The 27,014-nt window shown below is 47.8% G+C and overlaps 1 protein-coding gene across 4 annotated transcripts in view; it reads left to right on the top strand.

The window, feature by feature from the left end:
* The first annotated feature begins 4,029 nt into the window (after positions 1-4,029).
* Positions 4,030-27,014, top strand: part of CCDC149 (coiled-coil domain containing 149) — a 98,827-nt gene continuing 75,842 nt past the window's right edge. Inside the window, exon 1 of one of the 4 annotated variants that reach the window (XM_032333999.1) lies at positions 4,030-4,198. In XM_032333999.1, the coding sequence (XP_032189890.1) occupies positions 4,151-4,198 (48 nt within the window). In that variant the 5' untranslated portion in view covers positions 4,030-4,150. Of the gene's footprint in view, positions 4,199-23,886; positions 24,945-27,014 lie in introns of those variants that run through there. The other 3 variants (XM_032334000.1, XM_032333997.1, XM_032333998.1) reach the window with 3 other exon arrangements.

Raw genomic sequence — 27,014 nt, 5'->3', positions numbered from 1 at the left:
CATGGGGGAGGGCTCCCGGCAGGATCTGTCTAAATGTCCCTCCTTTGACAAAAGCAAGAATTGGGGACCTTGGCTTATATGGAGTTAATTTTTTTTTAATTTTATACACACACACACACACACACGCACGCACACATATAGTGTGCGTGCGTGTGTGTGTGTGTGTGTGTGTGTGTACACATAATGTACATCACTATGAACCATAGCATTATAGATCATTTTCTTCCCAGGCTCATCAGACTGGATTTCCTAATTCAGACAGGAGAAAGGTGACTGGGGGGGGGGGGGGGAGTGGTCATGGGTATTGCCCCAGTTATGTAGTTCAGAGAAAAGCTGAGCCAAAAATCTCAACTAGAGATTTGCTAGGTTCCCTTTGAGGAGAACACTGACATTTTTGCTTGGGCCACCAGAATCCGAATTGAAAATACTGTCCGGAGAAGTTGTATCAAAAGCTTTAGGGCTTTCCTGGGTGTCTGGGGCCTGCTGGGACTCGGCCAAAGTTATCTCGCAAGTCAGTGGAGATGTGGTGATGAGAGGCTACGTTTCCAACAACAAGTTCAAGTTGCCCTTTGGTTCCCAGTCTCCCCAGAGGTTTTTGTTTGGTTGGTTGGTTTGGTTTGGTTTTCATCAGTATCTATCTGCTGCTTCAATGTCTTAGATTAAGCTATTCTAGAGTTGCCACATCTAAAACCTTCTCAAACTTTTGAAAGTCAGACACATCACTCAAAAGCATCTAAGCACTTTCTTCTAACACTATAGGTACATATAAATAAATAAATAAACCTGGCTCTGGGGCTATGAATCAATATGGAAAAACTGGGACCCTGGAGATTTTTCAGAGTGCTAAGAGGGTATGAAAATAGAGGCAAAAGCCAACATTTCAATACTTAGTGTCTGGGTGGCAAATTTAAGAAAAAGACTTAAGACACTCCTGATTTTCCATTGGTCCTGTGCAAATGGACTGTGGGTTGGAACACTTAGTGTACTGCTTTTATCAGATATAAGGACAGTTGGTGAGAAGTTTCAGTTTTTTTCTTTGATGAAAGTTCACTACAATATAATTAGCTTTGTTTTCGTCAGCCTGGGCTGCTGTTGATGAGGTATCTAGAGGCCTTCTGGTATAGGTGCCTAAAAGCTTAAACTGCATTTAATTATTATTATTACTCAATGTCAGGCTACATAAATGAAAAGAGATAAAAAAGAATCGCTTGCAGCTCCATTGCCTCGGTTCATGATTAAATCTCATCTCACAAGCTAAGCAGCTTCAAGCTGGCACTCGGGGCATGGAAACCTCTAAGGAAAACCCCAGGCAACTACAGAGGCCATGTCAATGGAGTTAAAAGTCTCCCCACATGCTGGGGTGGGTAGAAGCTCGCTGCTCTTTGATTTTCCTGCCCAATTTTATTTTTAAATACCTCAATAACTGGTTGACTAACTTCAGGGAAGGAAAACACATAGGGGAAACAGAGTCATACAGAGGGCTGTCTTAAAAGTATGTGGTCTCTCAGGTGACGATTCCTGGGCTTGCAACTTCTTCTGGATTGTCCTGCCGCCTGAAATCACCAGGGAAGGCTCCAGAGCAGCAGCTGACTTGAAAGCCTCAGCTGCACATGGTAACAGGAAAGGAAGAGCTGCTTTTCTACCTGAATGCCAGCTGAGACGAGGCACAGACCAGGAGGCAGTGGAAGGCAGATGGACCGGGTTATGCCTGCTCTTCCTGCAGTGTAGATCTTCGACAGGTCGGATGAAACCAGATGGTTTGCCAGAGGGCAATATATGGGCAGACAATCCCTTGCTTTGTAGCATGAGGCGTTGATCAGGCTGTTAGGAACAAGTGTTTGACACTGAGTTAACCCTAGACATTCAACTCAGAAAATGAACCTTCTTTCCACCTCCTCAGATTAAAAAGAGAATGGATTAGGTGGCCCAGCATGGTCAGGAAATCAGAAGCCTTAGGATGCATTCTAGCCTTTTCTTTCTTTTCTTTCCATTTGCTAGAACATTACTTTGCAAAACCTCAATGGTAAGGCTTGCAGACCCTCCAGGACAGGGGCCAGGGTCTGCAATATTATTGAACATGTCCAGGATGTATACAATATTTGTATACAACAGGCACTGAATAACTGTGCTGCCTGGTTGACTGGTGGGCTCTCAGAGCCCCTGGCCTGCCAGAATCTGTTGTAGAATATTCTTTAGATGAAGGCCTGGAAGGTCACGATGCCAGGGGCTGTTGCTTGTTAATGGCTGCCGGGGACAGTTCTGACAAACCAGGCTCTTTCTCAGTAGCTTCACCATGCCGGTTATCTACTGATACATAGCAAACTACCCCAAACCGTAGTGGCTTCAAACATAGCAGCCATGTATTTAACTATGTGATCTGGGGTCTGCAAATTGGGCCAGGCTCAGCTGGGTGGTTCTTCTGCCAGTTCCTACTGGGCTCATGCATGAACATGTCATCTGTGGAAGCTGGGGGTCATTGGCGTCATTCTTGTATCTGTGGCAGTTGGCTGGTTGTTGGTCTTGAGTCCATTATCCAGGAAGCTATCCTGGGCTTGTTTGTATGGTAGGGCACACAGGTTCCCAAGAGCATAAGCAAGGATTAGCCCTCCTGCACATTTGTAAACACTGCGTTAGCTAAAGCTAGTTATGCGGCGGAGCCTAGAGTAGAGTCAAAGCTACAGACACAGGCTGGGGCACGGGCAAGGAATTATTAACATTTTACAGACGGTCTGCAGGCCGACAAAACAAGGCCAACAATAAAATGTGGTATGTCCTTCTCCCAGGTGTGGTACATCATGCTCATCCAAGATGCTGAAGAGATCCTCTGGGGCCAGATGTCCTAGCCGGGTCTCTGTTCCTCCATTTTTCAGATCTCTGTTTCCATATTGGATACATGAAGAGAACACCCATCTCACAGGGCTGATCAGGATCCAAAAGGGGCTAAAAATTATAAGTAAAGGCTGGCGATGATGCTCCCAGAAATGGGTCCATAGCCTCTTAACCTACCTGCTTATCCCCTCAGGTAGGGCTTCTGCAAGACTGGAAAGTCCACATTGGTGGTGGTCCATGAGAGTTTAGAAGGCCTGGGAAAACCATCTTGAATATTAATGACTTATTTGTGAAGATTCCCTGCCCTCTGCAATTCTCTTCAGCCCTTCCTCTCAGGAGACTGTCTCTGGTTGAAGCCAGCCTGTTCCCTACACCTCTCCACACACCCCGCCCCCCGCTCCCCCCCCCCCCCCCCCCCGCCCCGCAAGAGTGCAGCATCCCACTCAGAGCTTTGGGTCCTATTTAGAATTCAGTATTGTTTTATTTTCAATTTTTTTCATTTGCTTTCTATTTATGACAGCTGATAATTTGAGAAATAAATATAAGTAAACATTAGGAACTTAAAAAAAAATGTTAAATATATAACACGTGGTCCCTTCATTCCCATGACCATCAAATATTTGTACAGCTCCTACTATGCGCCAGGCCCCGCACCTGATGTTCCCTGGAGAACAAAGCCACTGACCTGCCCCAGTGGGGCTTACTCAGTGGTTCAGGGGCTGGCTGAATTTGGGGGCTTGGTTCTTGCAGTGGACACGCAGGTGCCTGTGGAGCCCACTTCCTGGCAGGGGACAGCAGGAATCCCTGAGCCAGTAGCGACCAGCATGCCGAGGCCCCCTCAGGTTCCTTCCCTGCGAGGCTGGGCGCAGGGGCGGGGATGGCAGGCGTGGGGCCAGGGCCCGGGCGCAGGAGTCAGAGGACCCGCGTGGGGATCGGGGGTGTCAGGGGCTGGGTCCCGCGTGGCAGTCGCGGATCGGGGAGCCGGAGGCCGGGAACCTGAAGGTCGGGCGGCGCGGGGAGCCCCGGGGCCCGGCGGACTGTGGCTGCGGCCCGGGAGGCCGCGGCTCCTCCTCCCCTTCCCGCGGAGGCGGACGTTGAGTCAATAGCGCGGGCGGCCGCAGGCGGCGGCGCGGCGGCTCGGAGGCGCCCGGCCCTCTCGGGGCCGCGCGGGGCTCGGGTCGGGGCGACGGCGGCGGCGCGGCGGGGGGAGGCGGAGGCGGAGGTGGTGGAGGAGGAGGCGGAGGCGGTGGAGGAGGAGGTGGAGGCGGAGGCGGAGGAGGGCGGCGTCCATGAAGCCGGCCCGCGCCTGCAGGAGGAGGCCATGAACGGCGACGGGACCGAGAGCGACTGGCAGGGGCTGGTGAGCGAGGTGAGGCCGAGGCGCCGGCCGGGGGGACAGGGCCGGCTCGAGCGGCCGCCCCGGCCCACAGCCCGCGCCCCCGAGGGTGGCCGAGCGGCGCGGGGACGCGCGGGGGACGCGCCGGCCCCCGCCCCCGCCAGGTGCGCCGTTCCTCCCGCGCTTCCCGGGCGAGCCGGGCGCCGCTTTGCTCCGCGCCATCTGGTGCCAGCTTCTGGGGAGGGGCCTTCCCACTCTCCCCCCACCGCACCGCGGCAGGGTTTGGCCCCGGATTGGAGAGCGAAGCGCGGGCATCCGGGAGGAGAGGCGCCAAGCCCCACCTGCTTGCCTGGTCACCACTGTTCTGGAGCCTCGCGATTGGACAGCCCGTGCCGAAGCGGAGAGGGGGTGAGGGGAGGGGGGAATCTGGGCCCTGGGGTTCCACTTGGGCCAGGTGGAATTACCTGCAGTGGAGGTTCGGGTGGGGGAGTTCGGCATCCTCCGTAGCCTTCATGCGGTCACTTAGTCATTTCTGTCAACACGTGTGTACGGTGGGCCTACCCCGTGTAAGGCGGAGAGCCCTTATCAAAGGCTGTGAAAGACAGGTGCGGAAGTCATTCGGATCTGTGGAAGCAGAAACACCAGGTCCCCCCGCCCCCCACCCGCCGCACCCCCGCCGTCACAAACTCCCCTGGGGTCCACTTGTAGTCTAAGCTGTTCCCTCTTGAGCCCACCTGAGTTTTTTGGCGTGCGAGAGCCTGTCCACAGACTCCTCTGGGTGAGAGTAAGGACTGATGTGTCCCTGTCACAGGTAGGTGGCTCTTCCTGACTCACCACCATATGTGACGGCAGTTAGCCACGTTACCAAGCCATGCTGAGCATCCCTCTGAAATTTTCCATTCTCTCCCTCCTGAGAAGCATCCCCCTGCCCCAAGGCCAACCTGGGGTTTCTTGGACTTGACTCCTGTGCACACAATGTGGAGTGTAGTGATTGGCTCTCTTCCTTCCCCTTGCGGGATGTTGGAGGGAAACCTGGTAACGTTCTTCTCCTTTAGTCATTTTCTGGGGCTCCAGGTCAGTCTGATAACGGTACTTAATGTCCAGTGTGTGGGAAGCGTATTTCTGAAGAGGAACAAGATGTCATAAGTTCTCCCTGGTTTAGTTTGTTTACTCTTGGTCTGGTAGTTGAAAGCTCCTACCCAACTAGACAGCATTCTGATAGGTTGTTCTACCCGGGCCTCCTCTAACTATCAAGCTTTATGTCAAGGGACAGATCCTCTAGAGGACTTTTCTCTTGGCCCTTCAGGAATCATACCCAGTAGTCAAGGATGCCAGAGGTGGTTCTTCATAGAAGTCCCAGTCCTGGGCGCTGAAATGGCCGCGGAATCTTCACCACTCCAACGGGTATTTATCAAATGTCTATTTGCAGCCAGATACATGGTGCTTGGGATCTGGTACAGAGAAGACTGACAACCTCTTCAGCCTTCCAGGAATTTCTGGAGCATATGTTGCAGTTAGGGAGAGTCACACAATAGACACAAAGAGTGCTAAGGAATGGAATGTAAAGGATGGAAAACCAAAGGAAGGAAATGCTTAATTGCATTCGAATGTGCCTCTCCATGGTGGGCTTACCTCCGCCTTGCACTGACCACAGTGTATTGCAGACTGGTGGTTCCTACCCACCCCCCAACCCAACGTGGGTTTTCCTTGGCTTTTTTCCAAGTGCCTACACACTGAGCTCCATACACAGCAGGTGCCTCCAGAATGCTTATAGAATAAATCAAAATCCTGAAATGGGTCTTTCAGGAGTTGCCTCGCCTGTCCCAGCTGCATTTCTTCAGGGTAAGGCCTTCTTGCCTTCCGCAGTCATTCATTAAAGACTTTAGAATGTGGAAGGCGCACAGCTAGGAGGTATACTTGCCGCTTTCATGATAGCGAATGTCTATTTCTTGAGTCCCTCAACAATGTTAAGCATTTATATAGCCTCAATCTCATCATGATATAGAGTAGGAATTACTTTGTATTTTACAGATAAGGAAACTGTGGCTCAGACAGGCTAAGGAGCTAGAGAATTTGAACCCTGGTTTGTCTGACTTTCTTGTGATCATTAGACTATACTTTGTATTTTTTTTTTAAGGTTTTATTTATTTATTTGACAAGGAGAGACACAGCAAGAGAGGGAACACAAGCAGAGGGAGAGAGAGATGCAGGCCTCCCACCAAGCAGGGAGCCCAATGCAGGGCTCGATCCCAGGACCCTGGGACCATGCCCTGAGCCGAAGGCAGACACCCCACGACTGAGCCACCTAGACTGTACTTTGTATTTTAATCACTGGTTCATCTATCTACATTTTCAGCTAGACAATAGGTTTTCCAAGGAAGGGGATCATGTCTTATTCAGCTTTGAATCCTCAGAGACTAAGTCAGTGTTTGTTAAGAGTATGATCTACACATCACCTGCACCAGTCATTTGGGGAGCAAAAAGTACAGAGTCACTCTGCATTATTGGGAAAAATGCAAGTTTCAGAGTCTCTCCCCAAATCTATTGTGTGCCCACCTCCTCACCATGGCTGCATCAAAGTCCTCACCCCTGAGTAGCTGTGAAAGGAAACTTATTGGAGATAGGGCCCTTGCAGGTATAATTGAGTTAAAGACTATGAGATGAGATCATTCTGGATTTAGGGTGGGCCCTAACTCTAATGGTGTCCTTATAAAAGAAAGTAAAGCTAGATTTCAGACACAGAGATACAAGGAAGAAGGTCATGGGAAGACAGACACACACAGACGGAGGCCATATCAAATGGAAGTAGAGATCGGAGTTGTACAGTGCAAATCCCGGAATGTCAAGGTTTGCCAGCCGCCTCCAGAACCTGGAAGAGGCACAGAACAGATTCTCCCTCGGAGCCTCCAGAAGGAATCAGTTCTGCTGACACCTTGACTGTGGACATCTGGTCTCCACAGCTGTGAGAGAATAAATTTCTGTTTTAAGTCACCCAGTTTGTGATAACTGGTTATGGCAGCCACAAGAAACCAATACACCCATGGCATGAAAATGCCCAGGAGTGTAGCCTCAAATCTGCTTTTTTCAGAAACTGAGCTACCCGGGGGATTCCCCTGCCCACTCAAGTTGTGATGGCTGGCTGTGGACTGAGTCTGGCATGGAGAAGATATCTGATATTCAGCCAAGCAGAATTCAAGGAAGAGAGTGGTCAGTGGCCAGTGGTGTTTCACAGTGGTTTTGGAGCCCAGCCGAAGGAACTGGAGAAGATGTCACCAGACATCTGACCTGAGCTGAGTGGGCTTTTCAACAGCTCCCATTGGTTTTCTGCAGAAGACCTGGCCCACCATTACCCCTCCTGCCCAGAGCCCTGTGCTCGCTTTCAATCAGTTTACTTCCTCAGCTTGCTTGACTCTAGGAAGCAGTTTTCATTTAAAATGATCCTACAGAGATGAGTTTTATTTTCATATTTCTAGTACAACAAGCTGAAATTACAGTCTCCTCTCAGGCCCCGAAGTCAACACGGCCATGCATGTGAAAAAAAGCATGGCTTGTGTGCTGTATTGGAAATTAAATGTCTGGGGAGGAGGAAATGATGTTCTTTATGCCACCTGAGGTGATCTTTCAAAATCAGGGAGAAATCTTGAAATACAGCCATGCAGACAATCAATACCTTTCTATATCCAAAATAAAAATGCTAGCCACCTCTTAGCCTGGTGCCCTGTGATAAACCATGCTGAGTTCAGTGTCGCTATTTTCACTATTTGAGTGTTGGTTAATTAATTAGATAGCAATCAGTCTCATATTCCTTGAGTGCATTGTATGACCCTGGGCCTCTGCCCAGGTCAGAGAGATTGAATAGACATATAGTCTATTCAATTCTGTCTATAGTTGTCCTATGGTTAATGGCACAGCTGTGGGTCTCAGCAGTCGACCAAGATTGGGGGGTGAACCTTGGCTACCTCTTTCTGGGTGCAAATGTTCAAAAACCCAACGCAAAGTGGTTAAGCTCAGGGAATTTACTGGCTGATGTTGGGGGTTGAATTGTGCTCCCCCAAAATATCTGTTCCAATCCTAACCCCCACCTTACAGCTGCAAACGTAACCTCGCTTCAAAATAGAATCTTTGAAGACATAATTGAGTTAAAGTGGGTTCCTAGTCCAATGACTAGTATCCTTATGAGGAGAGGAAAATTTGGACATTTGGACACAGGGATGCACAGAGGGAAGACCATGTGAAGTTACAGAAAAAAGAAGGCCACGTGATGAGCTATACAGCTAACAGGAGTGCCCCCGATTGCTGGCAACCACCAGAAGCTAGGAAAAGGCAAGCAACGGTCGTCCCCTAGAGTGTTATTAGGGAATGTGTCTCTGCTGACACCTGCATCTTGGACTTCTAACCCCCAGGAGTATCAGAGAGTTCATTTCTGTTGTTTCAAGCCCCGCAGTTTATGGCAATTTGTCACAGCAACTCTAGCAAAACAATGCAGCTGGTCTGCTACTAATTCCAAGGCAGGGGTGGTTTGGGGCACAGCTGGATCCCCGACTTGCAAGGACACTTGGCTCTCCTTGCTGTTTGTCTTCAGTCTCAGCCTCCCATACTTTCAAGTTCAGAGGAGAAAACAGACGCTCTTAGGTAGTACATTCCATGAAACCGCAGGAGTCACTCCCTGGGAACTCAGATCACTGGCCTGCCCTGGAATGAAACTGCTCTGGACTGGAGTCCTGCCTCTTCCTTTCCCTGAGCTTGTATTTGCATCCTAGGGGGCTTAAGCACGACTCTGCCCTTGGCAGGGGTGATGCGGTGGGGGGCCCGCTTCTGGTGCTGGGCTACAGTCTCTTTTCAGGCTAGTATCTAGTCAGAGGTCACCGTTGTGTCCCTCCTTGTCCCCCTCTCATGCTACTCATGCCAATGAAGTGCTTAGTCACTGCTCTGAGCCTAGGGGACTTTGCTGTCTGGCCCAGGCTAGGGGCAAGGGGTTCCTATTCCGCCTGCCCCTAAATCACTCCTGAGCAGAGGGGAACTTGTGGAAACTATTGTGCAGTTGTCTGGGTAGATGTACCACACGACACTTGGCTGGGTATAAGACCCTTGGGATTATGTCCTACTTACTCAGAAGGAAGGGTAGATTCGTTAGGGTGAAGTCTAAGCCACTGTAACCAAGATACCTATCCTCAAAATAGATCGTTTTAAAGTAGGTACATAGGTCTCATTCATGTTACAGTGTGGTGGTCCATCTGGGGAGGGCGGATTCAAGAATCCAGATTTTGGGGCACCTTCTTACTCCAGTGGGTCCTGGGGGTGGTCCCCAACTGTATGTGTCGAACTGGTTGGTGCCATGTTTTTGCACCAGCCCATGAGAATGGAGAAAAAGAGGGCAGGGGGTGTCCAGGGCTAGGGGCTTTTCTTTAATGAGGGATGACTTCTGCTCCCATCCCCTTGGTCTGAGCATAGTCACGTGGTCTCCCCTCGTTATGGGAGGTGTTCTAGCGAATATAATCTTTAACAGTATGTGCTTAAATTTGGGAGGGTTCTTCTTATCGCTACCTGAGTTATTATTTTTTTTTTTCACAATTTGGGAGATTCAAAAGTGAGAAGGATACATAGGACATGAAAAATACAAACCACAAAAGGAAAAAAGGATAAATTTGACTTTATCAAAATTTAAAACTCTTTGAAAAGCTCCACTAAGAAAATGAAAAGATAAGCCACAGGCTGGGAGAAAATTTGCACAGAGCACATACCTCATATCTGGAATATACAAAGAACTTGCACAACTCAATAATAAGAAAACAAGCAACCTAGTTTTTAAAATGGCAGAAAAGTCCAGTAGACACTGCCCTCAAGAGATTTGTATGGAAAACAAGCCCATGAACAGATATGCGTTATTACCGTTGCTAGAGAAGTAGAAGTTAAAAACCATGGTAAGATGCCCTGACAGACTTATTAGAATTGAAAAACAAAACAAAACAAAAAAACAAATGAACCAAGTGCTAACGAGGTTGGAGAGCAGCCGGAAGCTCCATGCGTCAGTGGAGGAACAGGACATGAAAATCCTTTTGCAATTTCTCATCAAGTCAAACATGCACTTAACTCAGCAATCCAGCACTCCTACTCTTAGGAGTTTATCCCAGAGAAAGGAAGACCTATGTCGACACCAAAACCTGCATGTGAATGTTTATAGCAGTTTTAATTTATAATTGCTGAGAATGGAAATAGTCTCCATGTCCTTGAACTGATGAGTCGGTAAACGGCTGCACCTGCGTGTGACGGAATCGTGCTCACCATTAAGATGGAACAGATCACTGGTCCATGCAAAAACATGAATGAATCTTTAAGACATTTGGTACACCTGAAGCTAATGTAACACTATGTGCCAACTATACTAAAAAAAAAAAAAAAAAATTGGCAAGTGAAAGAAACCAGAGGCTCAAGCCAAGCGTACCTACTATAAGATTCCATTTATATGAAATTTCTGGGGAGGCACAGCTAAACAGGCAGGAAATAGATCAGTGGTTGCCAGAGCCCAGGAGTGGGGTGAGCAGATTGACTGCAGAGGGAACCTTCTGGAGTGACGGACATATTCTATGCCTCGATCGAGCTGACGACTACATGAGTTGTGTGTGCTAAAATTCATAGAGCTGTATACCCAAAAAAGAGGAATCTTTCTCTGTGTGAATTATATCTCCATAAAAATAATTATTTTTAAAGGGAAGACTTGGGTAGTCAAGATCGCCATTGCTCCAGAGAGCCTCACTACTTACCTGTCCAGGTCCCCACCTCATTGGGTTTCCATCAAGAAGAGCCATGCTCCCCAACCCTGTCCGCTGGTTTTCACTCTGCTCTCCCAACCCAGGCTGATTGGGCAGAACTCCATGTACATTCTTAGAGACTCCCTGATAAACAAGTTCTCCTCCTTATACTCTTGATTCTGTCCTTTCCTTAACTTTGGAGATCTTTCTAGTCTTTTGGGAGGTTTTAGGAGAGGAAGCTCCTGGGGACAATCTTCTATGCCCTGATGTCTTAAGGACCAAACTTTCAGCACTGAAAAGCCAATCACTCTGTTGCCTGTGTTTTGCTTGGTGCTCCTTTTCTGGGAACATCAAGGCAGAATGACTGGCTTCTTTAAAAGGGAGAGGAATATGTAGCGAGAAATGGGATAGGGGTTATAGGAAGTGGAGGCAAGGTGGGTAGATAGAACCTCAGTTAATATTTTAAGGTATTATTCATGTTAATAATATTATTACTAAATGAAAAAGCAGTACCCAATAGTGAGCACATATATAGACAGTTGGTAAGGCTTGAGCAGTAGGAAAAAAGCTTCTCAGAGGCAGTGGAACTTGAGCTGGGTCCCTCTCCTTTGGTTGAAGAGGGTATAGGTGACCACGACAGGAAGCAGGCATGAACCCTGGGCTGGTGGTTGACTTCTGAGGATATGCTTCTGGTAAAGGCTGAAACCAGTGGTTTGGGGTACAGCAGACATTAACTAAGCCTGGAGTAGCCAGGGTGGACCAGATGGTGAACGACTACAAAAGCAAGACAGGGTGTGCTCTAATGTAGCTGGTAATAGAGAGGAACTGGGTGCTTTTTTAGCTGGATTACAAGTTGATGAAAATATTTGGAATAGATTTCTTTCCACTGAACTCAACGATCGCAGAGCTTCTTACATCTATGAAGCACTATGCCAGGCACTGGGGATATACAGGCAAATTTGTTAACTTTGCCAGGAATCAGGGAAAGACAAGATGAGAGGCCAGTAACTGTTTCCAGTCTTTTCTGTCATCACCGACATTCCCAATTATTCCTTTTGCACTGAAGTCATACCATTAATCATACGGTTTCTAAATAACCCATAACTTGTCTATCTTCCCACGGAACCCAAAAGATCTTGAACTCCTTGAGAGTAGGAACCATGTGTTAATTAATTTGTGGCCTTAGCTCTTTGCTCCATTATTTTGCCCTTTGTAGGTGTTAACTGTAGAATATATGAATTTGGATGTTTTGAATAAATAAAGTGATAAGGAGACATAGCATCTATAGGAATAGAGGAAAAAGAATGGCTGTGAGGAAGATTTTTTTAAAAAGACCCCGACGGGATTTCATAGTCGTCTGTTTGGGAAGGTGAAATCAAAGGAGTCCGAGATGACCTAGAGAGTTGGTGACGCTGGGTGTGACGGAGGGGTGGGGGTGGTCCGGTCTGGTGAGAAGGGGTGAGTTCCATTTAGAACTCTGCATTGTTCCGAGTTTCCTGGGAGTACTTGAGCTCTTGCAAGGCAAGCTTCGTGCTTACTGGGAACATTTTGGATGAGCAGCTATCTTCCTAGTGGCAGGCTAATTTCAGAGTAAGTTTATTAAAATTAGCATGTGGGGGAAAGTGAGCACAACTGCTATTTTTAACTAATAGGATTCATGTTCTCTCCTGTGCAGGGAAATTCGCATATGTGCTTCTAAAATTGACAATTTCTACTCTTATTATGTTAAAAAATTAATTTAGTGGCTTTCACATTGAATAAAATACATTGGCTGAAGATTCGAAGAGGACTTTGCTAGTCCCTGAATGAAAGTGACCAGAGTAAATGACATTTCTCACTCACCGCCCGGTTTCCCGCTAGTGAAACCACACTGAGGCTTTGGGTGCCTCACGGCAAAGGACTTGGCTGAGTGGAGAGCCTGCATTTCTCTCTGCCCATAGGGTAATGTGGTACCAGTGGGATACCTGGTTCCCAAGGAACACAAAGCTTTGTTTTTGTTTTTTGTTATTTTGAAGTCTTCCCATTTTCATTTTCTGTGCAAATTTGCACCAAGTAGTCAACTCTGTTTCCATTTCCTTATGCTGTTTTATTGTAACAAACATTTATGTGCAGGTTATCAGATCTTCAAGCCAATCTACCCTCTATCAACTAGCCTGCTATGTGACCTTAAAAAGAAAAGCACTTTTCACTAAGTCTTCTTACTCAGACGCCTTCTATGGCTCCCCATTACCTGGTACTCAAAGATGCCCTCAAAGTAGTCTTGACCTTTCTAACTTTATGTCTCACTGCTCCCCTCAGCAGTTGGCTGCTCCACACACATTGATCTGTGATCCCTTCTTACCTTTACCTTATTCTCACATCCTGATCTCATCTGGGTGGACCTTCTACTTCTTCCCAGACCACAGCTTTTGCTAGTCCTTCCAGGTGGAACAGAAGCCACATCCCTCATAAAATCATCCATGACCACCCAGGCTTGAAGGGAGCTCTTCAAGCTGTTGCCTTATGTAGCTCAGGTTCCACCCCACTCATCCCTCATGAAAATGCTCCCAGAGGAAGGAAGAGACCTTCTCTGTGTGTGGATCTTAACTCCTACACCAGTTATGAGCTCCTAAGAGAAGGGACCATGTCCGCCTGTGTGAGGTAGGAGATAGGAATGTGTTTCACTCTATGACTCAAGAGGAGCAGAAACTGAGAGGGGATACTGAATAACACCCCAGAACCAACGTAGTTCTAGCCCATAGGCAAGACCTCTACTTGGATTTCACATCCTAACTTTTGGAAATTAACTCCTCCATATGCCTGCCCACCTATAGCTTTATTAAATGGCTGACACACAGGTAGAGTATTAGTGACATTGGATGGATCCGTTCCTGCATTAGTCGGGTTGGTTGGCATGATGGAGGAGTAAAGGACAGCCTTTAAAATGGGACAGGGTATAGCAGCGGGAGGTCTTCAACACAGCAGACACAGATTGAGAACTACTCTGTGCAGGGCCTTGGACACCAGACAGTCGCTCTTGAGGGGTTTAAAGTCCAGTGGTGGTAGAGAATGGGGATAAGGCCACTACCCTGGGACATACATTTTGGTAAGTGCTCTGCTGGTCAAGGGGAAGTTAATGTAGCTTGGGGGATCGAGGAAGGTTCTTGTGCCTAGAAGGTTGGGCAGGATTTGAGCAAGTAGAAGTATAAAGGAAGGGTGTTCTAGGCAGAAGGAACAGAAATAACAGAGGTGCAGAGGTGGCAAAATGTAAGGCTTGTTTAGGAATTACCAAGTCTGGTTTCTGGTTGACAACACATAGTGGGGCTTGGTGTGGTGGTTGTTACACAGACCTGAAATGCCCTGTTAGCGATAGAGAGAGTGCTAGGATCCCGAGTGTGGCCTTGACTCTTGAGGGGACTGATGGCGTGATCGTACGCTTTGAGCAGGGGAGAAATTACCTGAATGCATTGGGAAGGAAGGTACGTAAGTGGTACAGGTAAGGATTGAGCTGGACACAGGAGCCCAGCTGTACCTCTTCCTCTGTCCCCTTGTTTTCCTCACTCTCAGCCCACCTGTGTCTACCTTCTACCCCTTCTTTACTCCTGCAAATGCTCTTGCCAAGGCCATCCAGAACAAGCCTCCTGCTTGCCATACGCTGTGGTCTGTCTTCAGGCTTCAGCCTTTGTGGTCCTGACCTTGCAGTCTATGACACTCCACTCTTTTTTCCCTCCATGCTGGGCATTCCTCCACGGGACTGTTGGACATGTCTCTGGGCACCTCACACTCCCTGTGCCCTAACCTCAATTCATCCTCCCCCTGCTCTCCGCCGTTCCTGGGTCTCTTCCCTTCTTCCATCCCATCTCAATTAATGACATCACTACAGAGTCTGTAATTCTTCCTCCCAGCAGAACCCAATCTAATTATTAATGAAGGCCCCTATTTTCTGCTCAGGAACAAGTCTTTAATCCGGGCTCTGGGTCACCACTCCCACTGTCTCACCATGGCCCAGGTTCTTACCCACTCTCCCCAGAATATCTGCCACACCCTGTAAGATCTTTCTTCCATGTCCCGCTGTCCAGCTGGATTTGTCATTAGAAGCATGGGAAGGATTTACCATTCCTTTGCCTCAACTGATGGCCTCCCGAGGCCTTAGGAGTGAAAAACCAGGCCCTCCAGGGGCCCTACTCCCTCCTTATCTCCAGCAACTCCCCTTCGGCTACCACTTCCCCCACTCTCCACAGAACTCCTGACAGATACCAGATCATTCCATGCCTTCAGGCACCTCTGGGCCTTTGCGTGTGTCCACAGTGACCTCCTACATGTACTTTGAGGCCCAGATCAAATAGCACATCCTACACTTGAGTTTCTTACCTCCCCTAGGCCTGGTGTATTTTACCTGGGAAGTGGAGAGTATATTTGACTTGGGACGATGGTGTGGGGGATTGTTGGCAGCACGACAAGGCAAGGATTCCAAAGGACGGGGACCCTCCGAGAGGTGGGTGGCCAACAATATCTAGTACAATTCCAGGCAGATGAGGCTTAGTAGGGACTCTGGAAAGGAAGGAAAGAAAGGAGGAAGGGAGGGAACAAAGAGAAGGAAAGGAGGAAGGAAGCACAGTTCATGCTACTATTTCTGATATTCTCTTTGAAGCCAGCCCTGCTCATCTGCAGCTGTGCCCCCCTTCCAGCCTCTCCCCCCTGCCTGATCATGGCCCTGAAGACGCTGAGAGAGAGCGTCACGTGGCCTCAGCCCATGGCCTGTGTCCTGCCAGCTGCTGGGCTCAGGCTGCAGTGGGTAACCTAAGTCATCAAGCCCCACCGAATCTCCTGACTTCTCCAAGACCTCAATCCCTCAGGACTTCCTACCGTGAGGATATTATCTGCCTATTATCTATCTTGTATCTCTCACCTAAGATGGGGATAAAGTGAGGTGAGATACGTGAAAGTGTGTTTGGAAGTCCTCAGCATCTCTGGTGGAGGTGGTGGTCCAGTCCTTGTGGGGCTTTGGGAAAACCTTTCGCAGGGTTTCGGAGAAGCTGCTGCCGGGAGAGGCCATGTGTCAGCTGCTGGTTGTTAGCACGACGCTGCTGAAGATTCATGTCGATGGGGTACAGGTGGGCGTACTTGCCTGCTCGGCCGTCTGCAGACCCCATAACCCGGGCCCTATTAGAGGCGGCAAGGAGGGAACTCCTTCTTTCTAGCCAGTTCCAATTTCCTTTTTAATGTGCTGCAGTCTGGTGAGTGCCATTGGGGCCAGTCTGTCACCTTTTCTCTGAGGGTCTCCAGCTTTGCTGGACCTCCTGGCGCACATACCGGTTACTCAGTCCCTCCTGGGCGCCTTCCATTTCCCTGGCCTCTTCCGCACACTCCTCCCTCGCCCTCCGACCTTGCATCCGCCCTACTCTCCCCGAGTCCAGCCTCCTGCTCGCACGCCTCTCTGGTCTTCAGAGCCATCTGCTGCCCACACTCTCCTCCCCTCGTTTGATTGGGGCGGAAGAAGCCTGTTAGTGAGCGGACTTCAGTGCTCAGGCAGTGACTCACAGAGAAGGAGCAGTAGCCCCCTCCCTGGCGGAGGTGTGCCCTCGTCAGCCTGCCTGCCTCCTGCACCCCCTTCTGCCTTTCCACCCTCTCCCCTCTGCGTGGTTGAGCGCCTGGAAGCGACTGGGCTTCTGGCCTTTCTTGCTCAAAAGTCTCTGGAGCTCCTGCTGGCTCTCCCTTGGACTTCGACTCCCCTTACCTTCACAAAGCAGATGTTCCCGCCGTATCTTGTTTCTCCTTTTCACGTGTCCTGTGCTCCTGCTCCGTGGAGCCACGCTGGGTCTCTGCCGGGAGCCTGTGTTTCCACACACCTGCTGTTTGCTCAGGCTGGGCCCTTGAGCAGGAGGTTCTCTTGCTTCTTCCCACTCCTCTCCTGAGGCTCAGTGGTAACGACCTTCACCTCCAACCAGAAGGTCTTCAGCCGTCTGTGGCCCCCTCGTATCCAGGTGCCCCTCTGTGACCCTGGCCTCCCTAGGTGGGAATGATTTACGTATGTGCCTTATCTCCGGCCTGGAGTTCCTCAGAGCAGGAATGGGCGGATGCAGATTTGAATCTGCCTTTATACCCGGCACGATGTCCTGCTCGCAGCAGACAAATCTGAAAGAGATGCCAAACCTCTCGGGCTCTCCGGGAATACCTGAATCGAAAAAATCCTGAATTTGAAACAAGGACATTCATTTTTGGTTTGTCAGAGCAACATTCCCATTTGTTTCTTCCCCCAAAGCCCCCTTTTATCTGTCTGATCTCACAGACCTTCTGACTTCCAAAATACAGATTGTGATCTTTTAAAGGGAGTAAGTCAAATCGCCTTTTAATAAGCTCCAAGGGATTTATGAATTCACTACAAGTCATTTCCTCCCTCCCCGTCTCCCTCTCAGCCACCCCTTCTTTCTCTTCTTTTCTCCCAAACTGAAATTTTATTGTGTCAGATATATTGCTTGAAAGAGTCAGGCGGAAGCTGCCGGTGGGAAATCATTTGGTTCTGAAGAGCTACTTTCCGTAATGGGCTCTGACCTGTATTTGAGCGCATCTGAACACTCACCAGTGTCCGCCTCTGCTCGGGCTAGATGTGAATCTCACTGCAAGGTTGTTGGCTCCCACAGGTGGCTTTCATGCAAAGAAGTTACGCAACTTCCCTGGTCCCTGCAGTCATCTTCTCATCACGAGAAATAATTAGTAAAAAGAGTACCTTGGGGTGCCTGGGTGGCTCCGTGGGTTAAAGCCTCTGCCTTTGGCTCAGGTCATGATCCCGGGGTCCTGGGATTGAGCCCCGTGTCAGGATCTCTGCTCAGCGGGGAGTCTGCTCTCTCTCTCGGCCTGCCTCTCTGCCTACTTGTGATCTCTGTCTGTCAAATAAATAAATTAAATCTTAAAAAATAAAAAAGAAAGAATACCTTACATCTCTCTGCCTTCCACTGATATTTAACAGGGTGAACACAGCCTCAGGCACTTTGCTAAAAGTTGGGGCTAGAAGGCAACAGGAGTTTTCACCTTCCTCTCCACTCCCTTATCCTCGTAATCACCTTCTCAGTTAGAATGAGCAGGGGGTAGTGTCCTTTTATAAATGAAGAAATGGAAATGCAGAGCCCTGGCTGATGGTCGCTCAAAGAAACGAGTGTGTGGAGACATGCCTGTTCACTTCAAGTCAGATGTTTTTCCCACCCAAAGGCTTGGATTCCCGGGGTCTGGGTCCAGATCCCTACCCAGACATCAGTAGAGGCCGGAAGTTGAGCCAAAGCAGTGTCAGAGATACCTGCAGACGTGACCAAAACTGAAGGACAGTCGGGATATCGCCTCTGCTATGGAGGCTGAAGGCAGGTGCGCCAGGCAACCTAGTCTTGTCTGAGCAGAGGCTCAGGGCAGTGTGAGAATCTAATAGTGTCAAGGGGCCATTCTCCCCATCCCCCACCCTCGTCCTGTCTACCTGACCCATCACAGAGAGTTCCTCAGGCAGCTCTGGGGGCCTTACCCTCGCCGGCTGGAGTCTGGGAGTGAAGAAGGAAAGGCCGGTGGGGAAGAAAAGTGAGCGGCTGCAGGTGTCACGGAGAGATGTCAAACTTTGGGTCAGGATGGATTTAACTTTAAGTGTCCGAGTCGGTTGACACACTCCCCAAATTTGGAAAATATAGGTGTGTTTAAAAGGAAATCACTGTAATTCCAGTACCCAGAGCTGACTGCTGTTAACATTGTGGTGTATAATCTCTCAGGCATTTTTTCATGCCCGTCTTTCCTTTCTCCTTCCTTCCTTTCTCTCCTCCCTCCCTGCCTTCCTTCTTTCCTGAGAGAGCTTACTTATTTTAGAGAGAGAGAGAGAGTATGTGTGTGAGCAGCAGGAGAGAGAGACTCTCAAGTGGACTCCACACTGAGCACCCAGTCCAACATGGGGCTCCATCTCAGGACACTGAGATCATGACCTGAGCCAAAACCAAGAGTCAGATGCTTACCTGAACGAGCCATCCAGTTGCCCTCCATGTCTTTATTTCTAAAAATGAGTTTGTATCATAGGCTGCTTTATTTTATTTTATTTTTTCATTTGTGTTGAGGCTAACACACATACAGTGAGTGCACACAGTGAATGCTCGATGTCTTTTGGCATGTGCATGCACCTGTGTAACCACTACCCACGTCAAGATCTAGAACATTCCAGCTCCCCAGAAGGCTCTGTATGCCTTTCCCAGTCAACTCAATGTCCCCGCACCCCCATAACCATTATTTTGAGTTCTGTCACTGGATGCTATTTTTATAACTTGTTCTTTTTCCTACTCAGCAATAAGTAGTGCCTAGTGTCCATGTCCCTCACTCACAGCATCATCAACACAATCTCTATGGCGGTGTGGGGTTCCACCGTATTGACAAACCACATACTTGCTGAATTTGAAGCTATGTTGTAGAATTTCTTGCTGCATTGTTTCCCATTATCAGAATGCTCAGATGTCTGACATCAGGGTTCTCTCAAGATCTTGAACAGGCTGCAGGGACAGTGACTTGGAGATTTGCCTATGGTTTTTTGCAAGGCCAGTTTGTGCTCACTTAGTTTCTTTGAATACGCATGAGTTATGCTGAATGTCCTAATAACCAACCCTGTGCATCGGCAAGGACATCTCACGTCCTACCATGTGGCGTGCAAACACCCGTACAGGAGAGCAATTTCAAGGGGTTCCTTCATCCCATCCCTCAACTTCTTAAAAATTAGTTTTAAGAGAGGGGAGGAATTATTGGACAAAATTTAAGCACCTGGGTTTAGAGAGAGGCTCTTTTCCGATTACAAGATTGCTCGGTGAGTGAGGAAAACAGCTGTTTTGATTACTGGGAACAGGCATGAGGATTCATGAGAGAAGTGCCGTGCTCCCCCCAGAGACAGTTTCCTGCCCAGTGCCGACCAGCTCCGTTCTGATCATGTAGGCATTCACAGTGCACACTTGGAGACATCCCTGGCTCTCACCCTTCCTTGGTTTGGCTTTCGATTATTTTACTATCACTGTTATTAGGAACACTACCATGATCCCTACTACTCCCTCAGTATCATTATTATGACCAACAGCAGTAAAGTTATTTGTACATGGTTTCCATTTATTAAGCCCTGGTCATGTGCCAGGCAGATAAGGTTTGGTCTAGGGGCATGTTGGAAGGAAAAAGGACACAGGTATTCAGCACTATTTAATATATTATCACTTACTATGCTTCATTTATTCCCCCCAACCACCTTGAGAGGCAGCTAGAATTACCATTTCACTTGCTGTGATCTGTATGGCTAAGAGTTGATGAGGCAGCCTAAGAGAATATGCTGGTAATGCCAGATCTGGGATCGGAACCCAGGTTCTTTTCACCCCAAAATCTGTGTTTTCCCTACTTGACCACAGCATCACCAAATGAGTGAATGAGAGAGTGACCAAACAGAGTTGCTATAGTGTGGTGCTGGTATAGTTTGAATTATCGAGCTGAAAGGGAAGTGTCCTTTAATTTAAACTCATTCAAACCTTGGTGTCATGCTTTTATGCTTTTGTGTCATAGATATCCAGTGACACTGGCCAGTGGTGACACAGGGCTCTATTGTGAACTCAGTTACGTATCTTCCATTAAAAGGTGCCACATTTCCTCGGTATCCATTGTTTGGCCATGTTGGCATATTTTTGGGGATTAATTTTAAGGTAATACCAGAAACAGTGGTGGTTTGGATAAAATAGAGTTATCTATATTTTTCCCTCAAGGACAGTGAATTTAAAGGAAGACCATCTAGGGCTGATAAGGTGGCTTATAATTTGTCTGGGACCCAGGCACCTTCTGTTTCTCTCATCCACTATTCCAAGAGCAGAGCTTTCTATTCTGGGACCAGTATTTTGCAGGAAGAAGAAGACATGAAGAAGAGTGGGCTCCTTCCTTTAAGGAAACTTCCCAGCAGTCTCCCAGGACACTTCTGCTTCCCTCTCATTGACCAATACTTTTACATGGATGTAGGGGATCCTAGTAATACCTACCTCATAGGGCCTCACTGGGAATGTGCGTCAAGTGCCCAGCATGGACCTGGCATGCAATGAGGGGTGCAGGAGGGTCTGCCATCAGTGTTTTGTCTGATGCACACATGGTCATATGTGAGATCTAGGCCCATCAGGCTTGCTAGGTCTTACTCAACAACTTGTTTTGACTACTCTGGTCTTTGCACACTCACACACAGTACAGACAGCAACAGTCCTCATGATAGCCATGAACATGATGCTTGTGGATCATGAGGATGATGATGATAAAGATAACTTCTCACTAAGTGCCAGCTATATGCCAGTTACTGGACTAAATGCCTTGTTCATTATCTCCTTTCACCTCACAAACCCTATGAAGTAGAGACTCTCATGGTCCCCATCTACAAATAAGGCATCCTTGGCTCAGCAAGAGATAGATTAACTTGCTTGAGGTCATTCAGCTAGAACTGGCAGGACAGAGACTGGAATTCAGGAAAGTCTGACCCCCCTTCCTCCAAGCTCAGGGTCTTACTTGGGATATCCACTGCCATCCATCATGTCGTTTTAGGTCTCTCTGCCTCTGAAATTTCATCTCCTTTTAGAATGGTCTCCTGGCCATATATTTAGTCGGTCCTTTTGATGTTACTGTCTGTAGCAATCCTGATTATCACTAAATTTCCTTACTGAAAGAGAAATGCCCAAACCTTGACACTACCTGCATCAGTGATGTCTCCTCCGAAGGAATTCCTTTTAAGTGTCAGGTCTTGTGTCTGTACTTGCAGAAGACTGAACTGGAACAACCCATTTCATTGTCATTTAAATGGTTTTCTGATGACCCGTGATGGTGGTGGACAAATGGCCTGTCAAGGGAAATGAGAAAATCATCCCCAATATTGGCTCATGGCTTGTTGGTGATGTGGGGCCAATGAGGATTTTGCCCTCTCCCTGAAAGCCACAATAAATTCAGATCATCCATAGGAGCCCTTTGCTGGCATAATCGACCCATCGGCACCATTACCAGCCAGAGAAACAGACGTGGACAGAGCCCTCACCTAAAGGAGCGTTTATAGTGTAGTCTGTTCTCTGAAAGCTCCTGTGATTTGAATCACCGGGATTGCACACCCTCCCATGTTCCAGAATGCCTCTCCACCCAGCTTTCTGCTGTGGGGTTGAGTTCTAAAACAATGGTTCTTGTTGAGGGAAATTTCCCACTCGTCAGTGCTGCCCAGAGGTGGTGACAACAAGTGCAGGAGCAAGGGAGCTGTGCTCAGAAGAAGGTGAGCTAGCGCAGAAAGAGGGCAGCACTGGCTCCCAGCCGCAGGCTTCAGCTGCGGACGCCTTCATCCTGTTGGCAGAAATGTGGGCCCAAGTGGCCCCTTGAACGATGACTCCATGGTTCTCACACAGAGAGAACTGCGGGGGGAGCCGTGATGATCACGACTGGTTGGCATCTTGGCAGATGGTGGTAAGAGCTCTATTTACTTAGATAATTAAAATGGTGATGGATTTGCATGTCTGATGTCAAGATCTCTAGTCTGCAGATGACTGCCTTTTGGGGCACACAGGGATGGAACCCCTCCTTGCTTTGGAGTATCTGCACCTGACTCAAGTGTCAGAGGGATGGGAGCCGGGGAATATTCCCACAAATGCTCCGTCTTGAGTTGAATCTCCATCTTGAGCACTCTGACCCTCTTATGGAGCTATTCATCCCAGCAGGGAGATGACATTTTTCAGAAAGGCAAGGTCTGCTGACAGACTTAGGAATAAAGGTTGTTTTCTTTCTTTGAATAGGACTGATGTAGTTCTTTGGATTATTGTGATTATGAGAAAGATTGGTCCCTTTAGAATTTATCGAGTGCTTTTTTATTTTTATTTTTTTAAATATTTTATTTATTTTGAGAGACAGAGCGTGTGTGCATGCGTGCATGGGGGTTGGGGGAGGGACAGACACAGAGGGAGAGGGAGAGAATCAGAAGCAGGCTCCACATACAGCACAGAGCCTGACGCAGGGCTCAATCTCATGACCCTGAGATCATGATCTGAGCCGAAATAAGTGTTGGATGCTTAACCGAATGAGCCACCCATGTCCCTCAAGTGCTTTTCCACATGCATTGTTTTATAGACTCTGTATGATTCTTCTCTGAGGGAGGCACGGGGCACTGTGGCAGGACGGGGAGGAAGGGCGTGGGACAGCCTGGGTTTAAATCCCACCATTGCCACTTACAAGTTGTGTGACCTTTTTTTAATCTCCCAGAGCCTTGGCTTCTTCATCCGTAGAAGGGAATAATGTCTGCATTTTGGGGTTGTGATAAGGATGAATGATGTATATATGTGAAATGCTAAATCACCTTTGGGCACAGAGTAGACCCCAAGATGTTGATGGTCAGTCACACAGCATTTATAAAAGAGAAAACCGAAGCCCAGAGCAGGGTGAGTGGCTTCTCATGGCCATTCGTTGGTGACGGCCATGAGAGCCACATCATTTCACTGTAAATCCCAGATGCCATGTTGTGTCTATTCATGGTCCCTTTGTCTTGGTGCCTCCCAAATTCCCTTTTGTTAAAGGATAGTCCTGGACTTGGTTGTAGTCCTCCTTGAGCCTCATCTATAAAGTGGAGGGTCTGCTAGAGGTCTCTTCTGCCTTCTGGTATTTGGGGGCAGATCTGAGAAGTTAGGAGCAGGTGGTTATACAGCGGTCGGTGGGGCTCATCCATAGTAGGATTTTTAGGGTTTTGGGTTGTTTTTATTTATTTATTTTTTATTTATTTATTTTTTAATTTTATTTATTTATTTGACAGAGAGAAATCACAAGTAGATGGAGAGGCAGGCAGAGAGAGAGAGAGAGAGAGAGGGAAGCAGGCTCCCTGCCGAGCAGAGAGCCCGATGCGGGACTCGATCCCAGGACCCTGAGATCATGACCTGAGCCAAAGGCAGCAGCTTAACCCACTGAGCCACCCAGGCGCCTTTTGGGTTGTTTTTAATGATTTCTTTTTGAGGCCAGGGGAAGATGAACCGCAACAATGTTATAACTTTTAAAGACAGTTTGACCAAAATGTTGTCCATGGTTTGCTGGCTTCTTATTGCTACCCAGCCCACAAGAAAAGCTTTCTGCAGTTGAATTGAATTATTATCCTTTAGTGAAGTGACAAGTGGATCTAGCATCACATTCCACATGTGACCGTCATATGTTATAATGTGTTATTGCATATGTGAGCATTAGTGTATCCCGGGCCCCTGGCAACCTGGGTGGAAAAGGGAGAGCCTCAGATGCATGGGGAATTTCAGCCCCCCATCCCGAACACCAGATCTCTGAAATGAACCAGAATTGCACACCCTGTCGTCAGCATTGCGGCCGGAGGCAAGGTCACATCAGCCCAGCACTGCAGACAGCACAAACTCACTCTAGGCAAGCAATGATTTTTAAAAATGTATGCTGTCTTCAGCAAATGAGAGGGATTTCCTCCACCATTTATGGTCAACTAGGAGGAAAGCCAGTCGTTTTTCCTCGCATTTCCTCCTCATCTCTATAGGCCTGCAAAGAACAGGAGCACACGCAGAGAGCATAGAGACTGAGAAGGTGGGGAGAGGGAGGAAGGGAGAAATAACAGGGCGAAGGATTGAAATAGATATCCAGGCAAACCTTCGTTATTCCTAACTTCAGTTAACCAAGACTGTCAGTGAATTTCACATACCCCCCAGCTACTATAGTTCACATTATAAACTCTTCCAATTACCTGAAATCTCACTTAACTTAAATTTCAGCACATCCCCTGGGGCACTCGAATAATCAAAGTTTGCCTGTCGAAAGTAATACCTAAGAGGGGAAACTGCCACGGTGACTCCGAGAAAGATAGATCATAAAAAAAAAAAAAAAAAAAAAAGTCATCTTAGAGAATGGCATTAGAATCATTAAGTTACCAACCTGAAATTGCTGAAATGTTATCTAAAAATTACAAACAGAGATTTAGAACAGGGCTGTGGAAATGCTCGGGAGCTACATATTTGAGACTGGGGTACACGGTCACGTCCAGCGAAGGCGGCTCGCACTGGTGCTGGTGAGTCAGCGGGGCTTGCTCAGGGTGCCTGCAGGCTGCAGGACCCCAGTGACGTGGCCATCTGTGCAGGCTTGGCCTCACTTGGCCTCTTACCCCATAGATGCCCAAACTTGGCCTGGCAAGGTTCAGGGTATCTCCAAGCAATAGTCCTCAGTGCCTATCCAGAGAATGAAGGTGGCAAAGGAAGTTTATGCCCTTGTGATCTGGGGAAGTGCTCATTTTAAGTGATAAAAATGAGGTGACATGCAAATGCCATTTTGCTAATTCTATAGGAGCCATCTTGTGACCTCTCCATACATACCAAGTTTTTGCAAACAGACGACTTTTTCTAAATGATGCTGAAATGGAATTGAGAGTTTTAGGCTTAACAATAAATAATAATTGATGAGCTTACTAACATATTACAAACATATATTTACATATATGTCTGTCTGTCTGTGTGTTTGTAAATATATATTTCAGCTTACTAGGAACCAAAATTCATTTTTTTCTCAAATACTTACTGAGCACTCACTCTCAGTCAGGAGCTAGGAGCTTGGCTCTGGAGATGCAAAGGTGAATGAGTTGGACCTTGGCTGCAGGGAGATCTCAGTCTGTGACGAAGCAGACAGGTGGGCAGGTGGTTGTGATGCTCTAATTAAGGTGTACCCAGAATGTCACATGGCTCTGAGGAGCCAGGAAGAGTCAGAGGTGGACAGCAGCCAGGAATCGAAAGGCTCTTGTTTCTCAGTCTCCTGAACAGAGGTATTTTTAAAGATGAGTGAATGGCAAGACCTGATTTATGGTTTTCAAAGGGACTGGTACCTGCTCTAGACAGGTAGGAGACAAAGAGGCCATCGTGACATTCCCAGCCAGACGTCACAAAGCAGGGCAAAACGGGTTGGGGGAATGGTGGGAGTGGCTTATCGGAAGGGGAAGTTATGTCATTTGTTGAGTACTGTTTACCTGAAGCTGCAAATTGGATGAGAAAGGAGGTATCCTGGGAGGAGGTTGGAAGATAGGGTAGGAAGAGGGTGTGACAGAGTACAGGGGAACCAGGGGAGGAAATACCTCTAAGAAAAGAGTGAGTCTGTGAATTGAGAAGTTTCTAAATTATTCCTGAACACGAACCCTTCAGCCACATACGTTTATCATCAGGCGGCAAAGCCTTTGGGGATTGGCGGGTATGTCCTTGCAGCAGCTAATGAGAACTAGCCTGATTGCATCACTAAAAATCGCCAAGGCCCATGAGTCACTGTTTGAGGGTGAGAGTGCCGTGGTGGAGAGGACCCCTTCCTGACATCCCGGCTGCCTTCATCCCTCTCCGCATTTATCTGTTCGTAAAGCCACCTAAATAGTAATGTAGTATGTCAGATAGACATTTAATTATTATGATCTTCCTTGTAGCAAATTATGATTTGCTTTATTGCAGATAACAGTAAACGGGTAGATAAAAGCCACTCAGTGGTGAAAACTATGGGTCTGGGTTCTTCAGATGATCATCACGAAGCTATCTTCATGGTGCTTGTGCGCGGGCATGAATTAACGTCGACAAATGACTTGTGAATTGTGCCTTTAAAAATATAATTGAAATGCAATTCAAAAGAAATCTATATTTGAGAGGATAATAAAAATATTTCATGATATCTAATATACATGCCGAAAACTGGGCATATTTTACCAAGTTTATTCCGTTCACGTTTCACCGATTACCCGGCGTAGTTGGTGTGTAGTTTTTCTTTTCCATTAGGTAGGTGTTTACCCCACTGCAACCTGGAAACTTCACCACTGTATGTGTGTTTCTGGGTATGATCAGTAAAGACTCAGGGGTCCATTAAAATAAAAGGAATTGTTATTAAATGCCCACTCTTTCTTTTTCTGTCTTTATTCACAAATCACCAGAAGGGGAGGGAGGACCTTAGCAAAGCTGAGAAATAAGCTCACTAGAATAGATCCACCCAGAAGAATGGGGTGAACATTCATTGTTCTCTCCTTTCTACCTGCACCCCGCTTTGGAGGGTATTACCACTGGATGTAATCTGCAGAGAGAGCACAGGGTGACAGTCCGGGTGTCCTGGTCTCCCCCAGGGGAAGG

Source organism: Mustela erminea, chromosome 2 (genome assembly GCF_009829155.1).
Source record: "Mustela erminea isolate mMusErm1 chromosome 2, mMusErm1.Pri, whole genome shotgun sequence".
NCBI classification, from domain to species: Eukaryota; Metazoa; Chordata; class Mammalia; order Carnivora; family Mustelidae; genus Mustela; species Mustela erminea.
The sequence above is the reverse complement of the archived record's forward strand: the minus strand, read 5'-3'. Positions and strand labels throughout refer to the sequence as shown.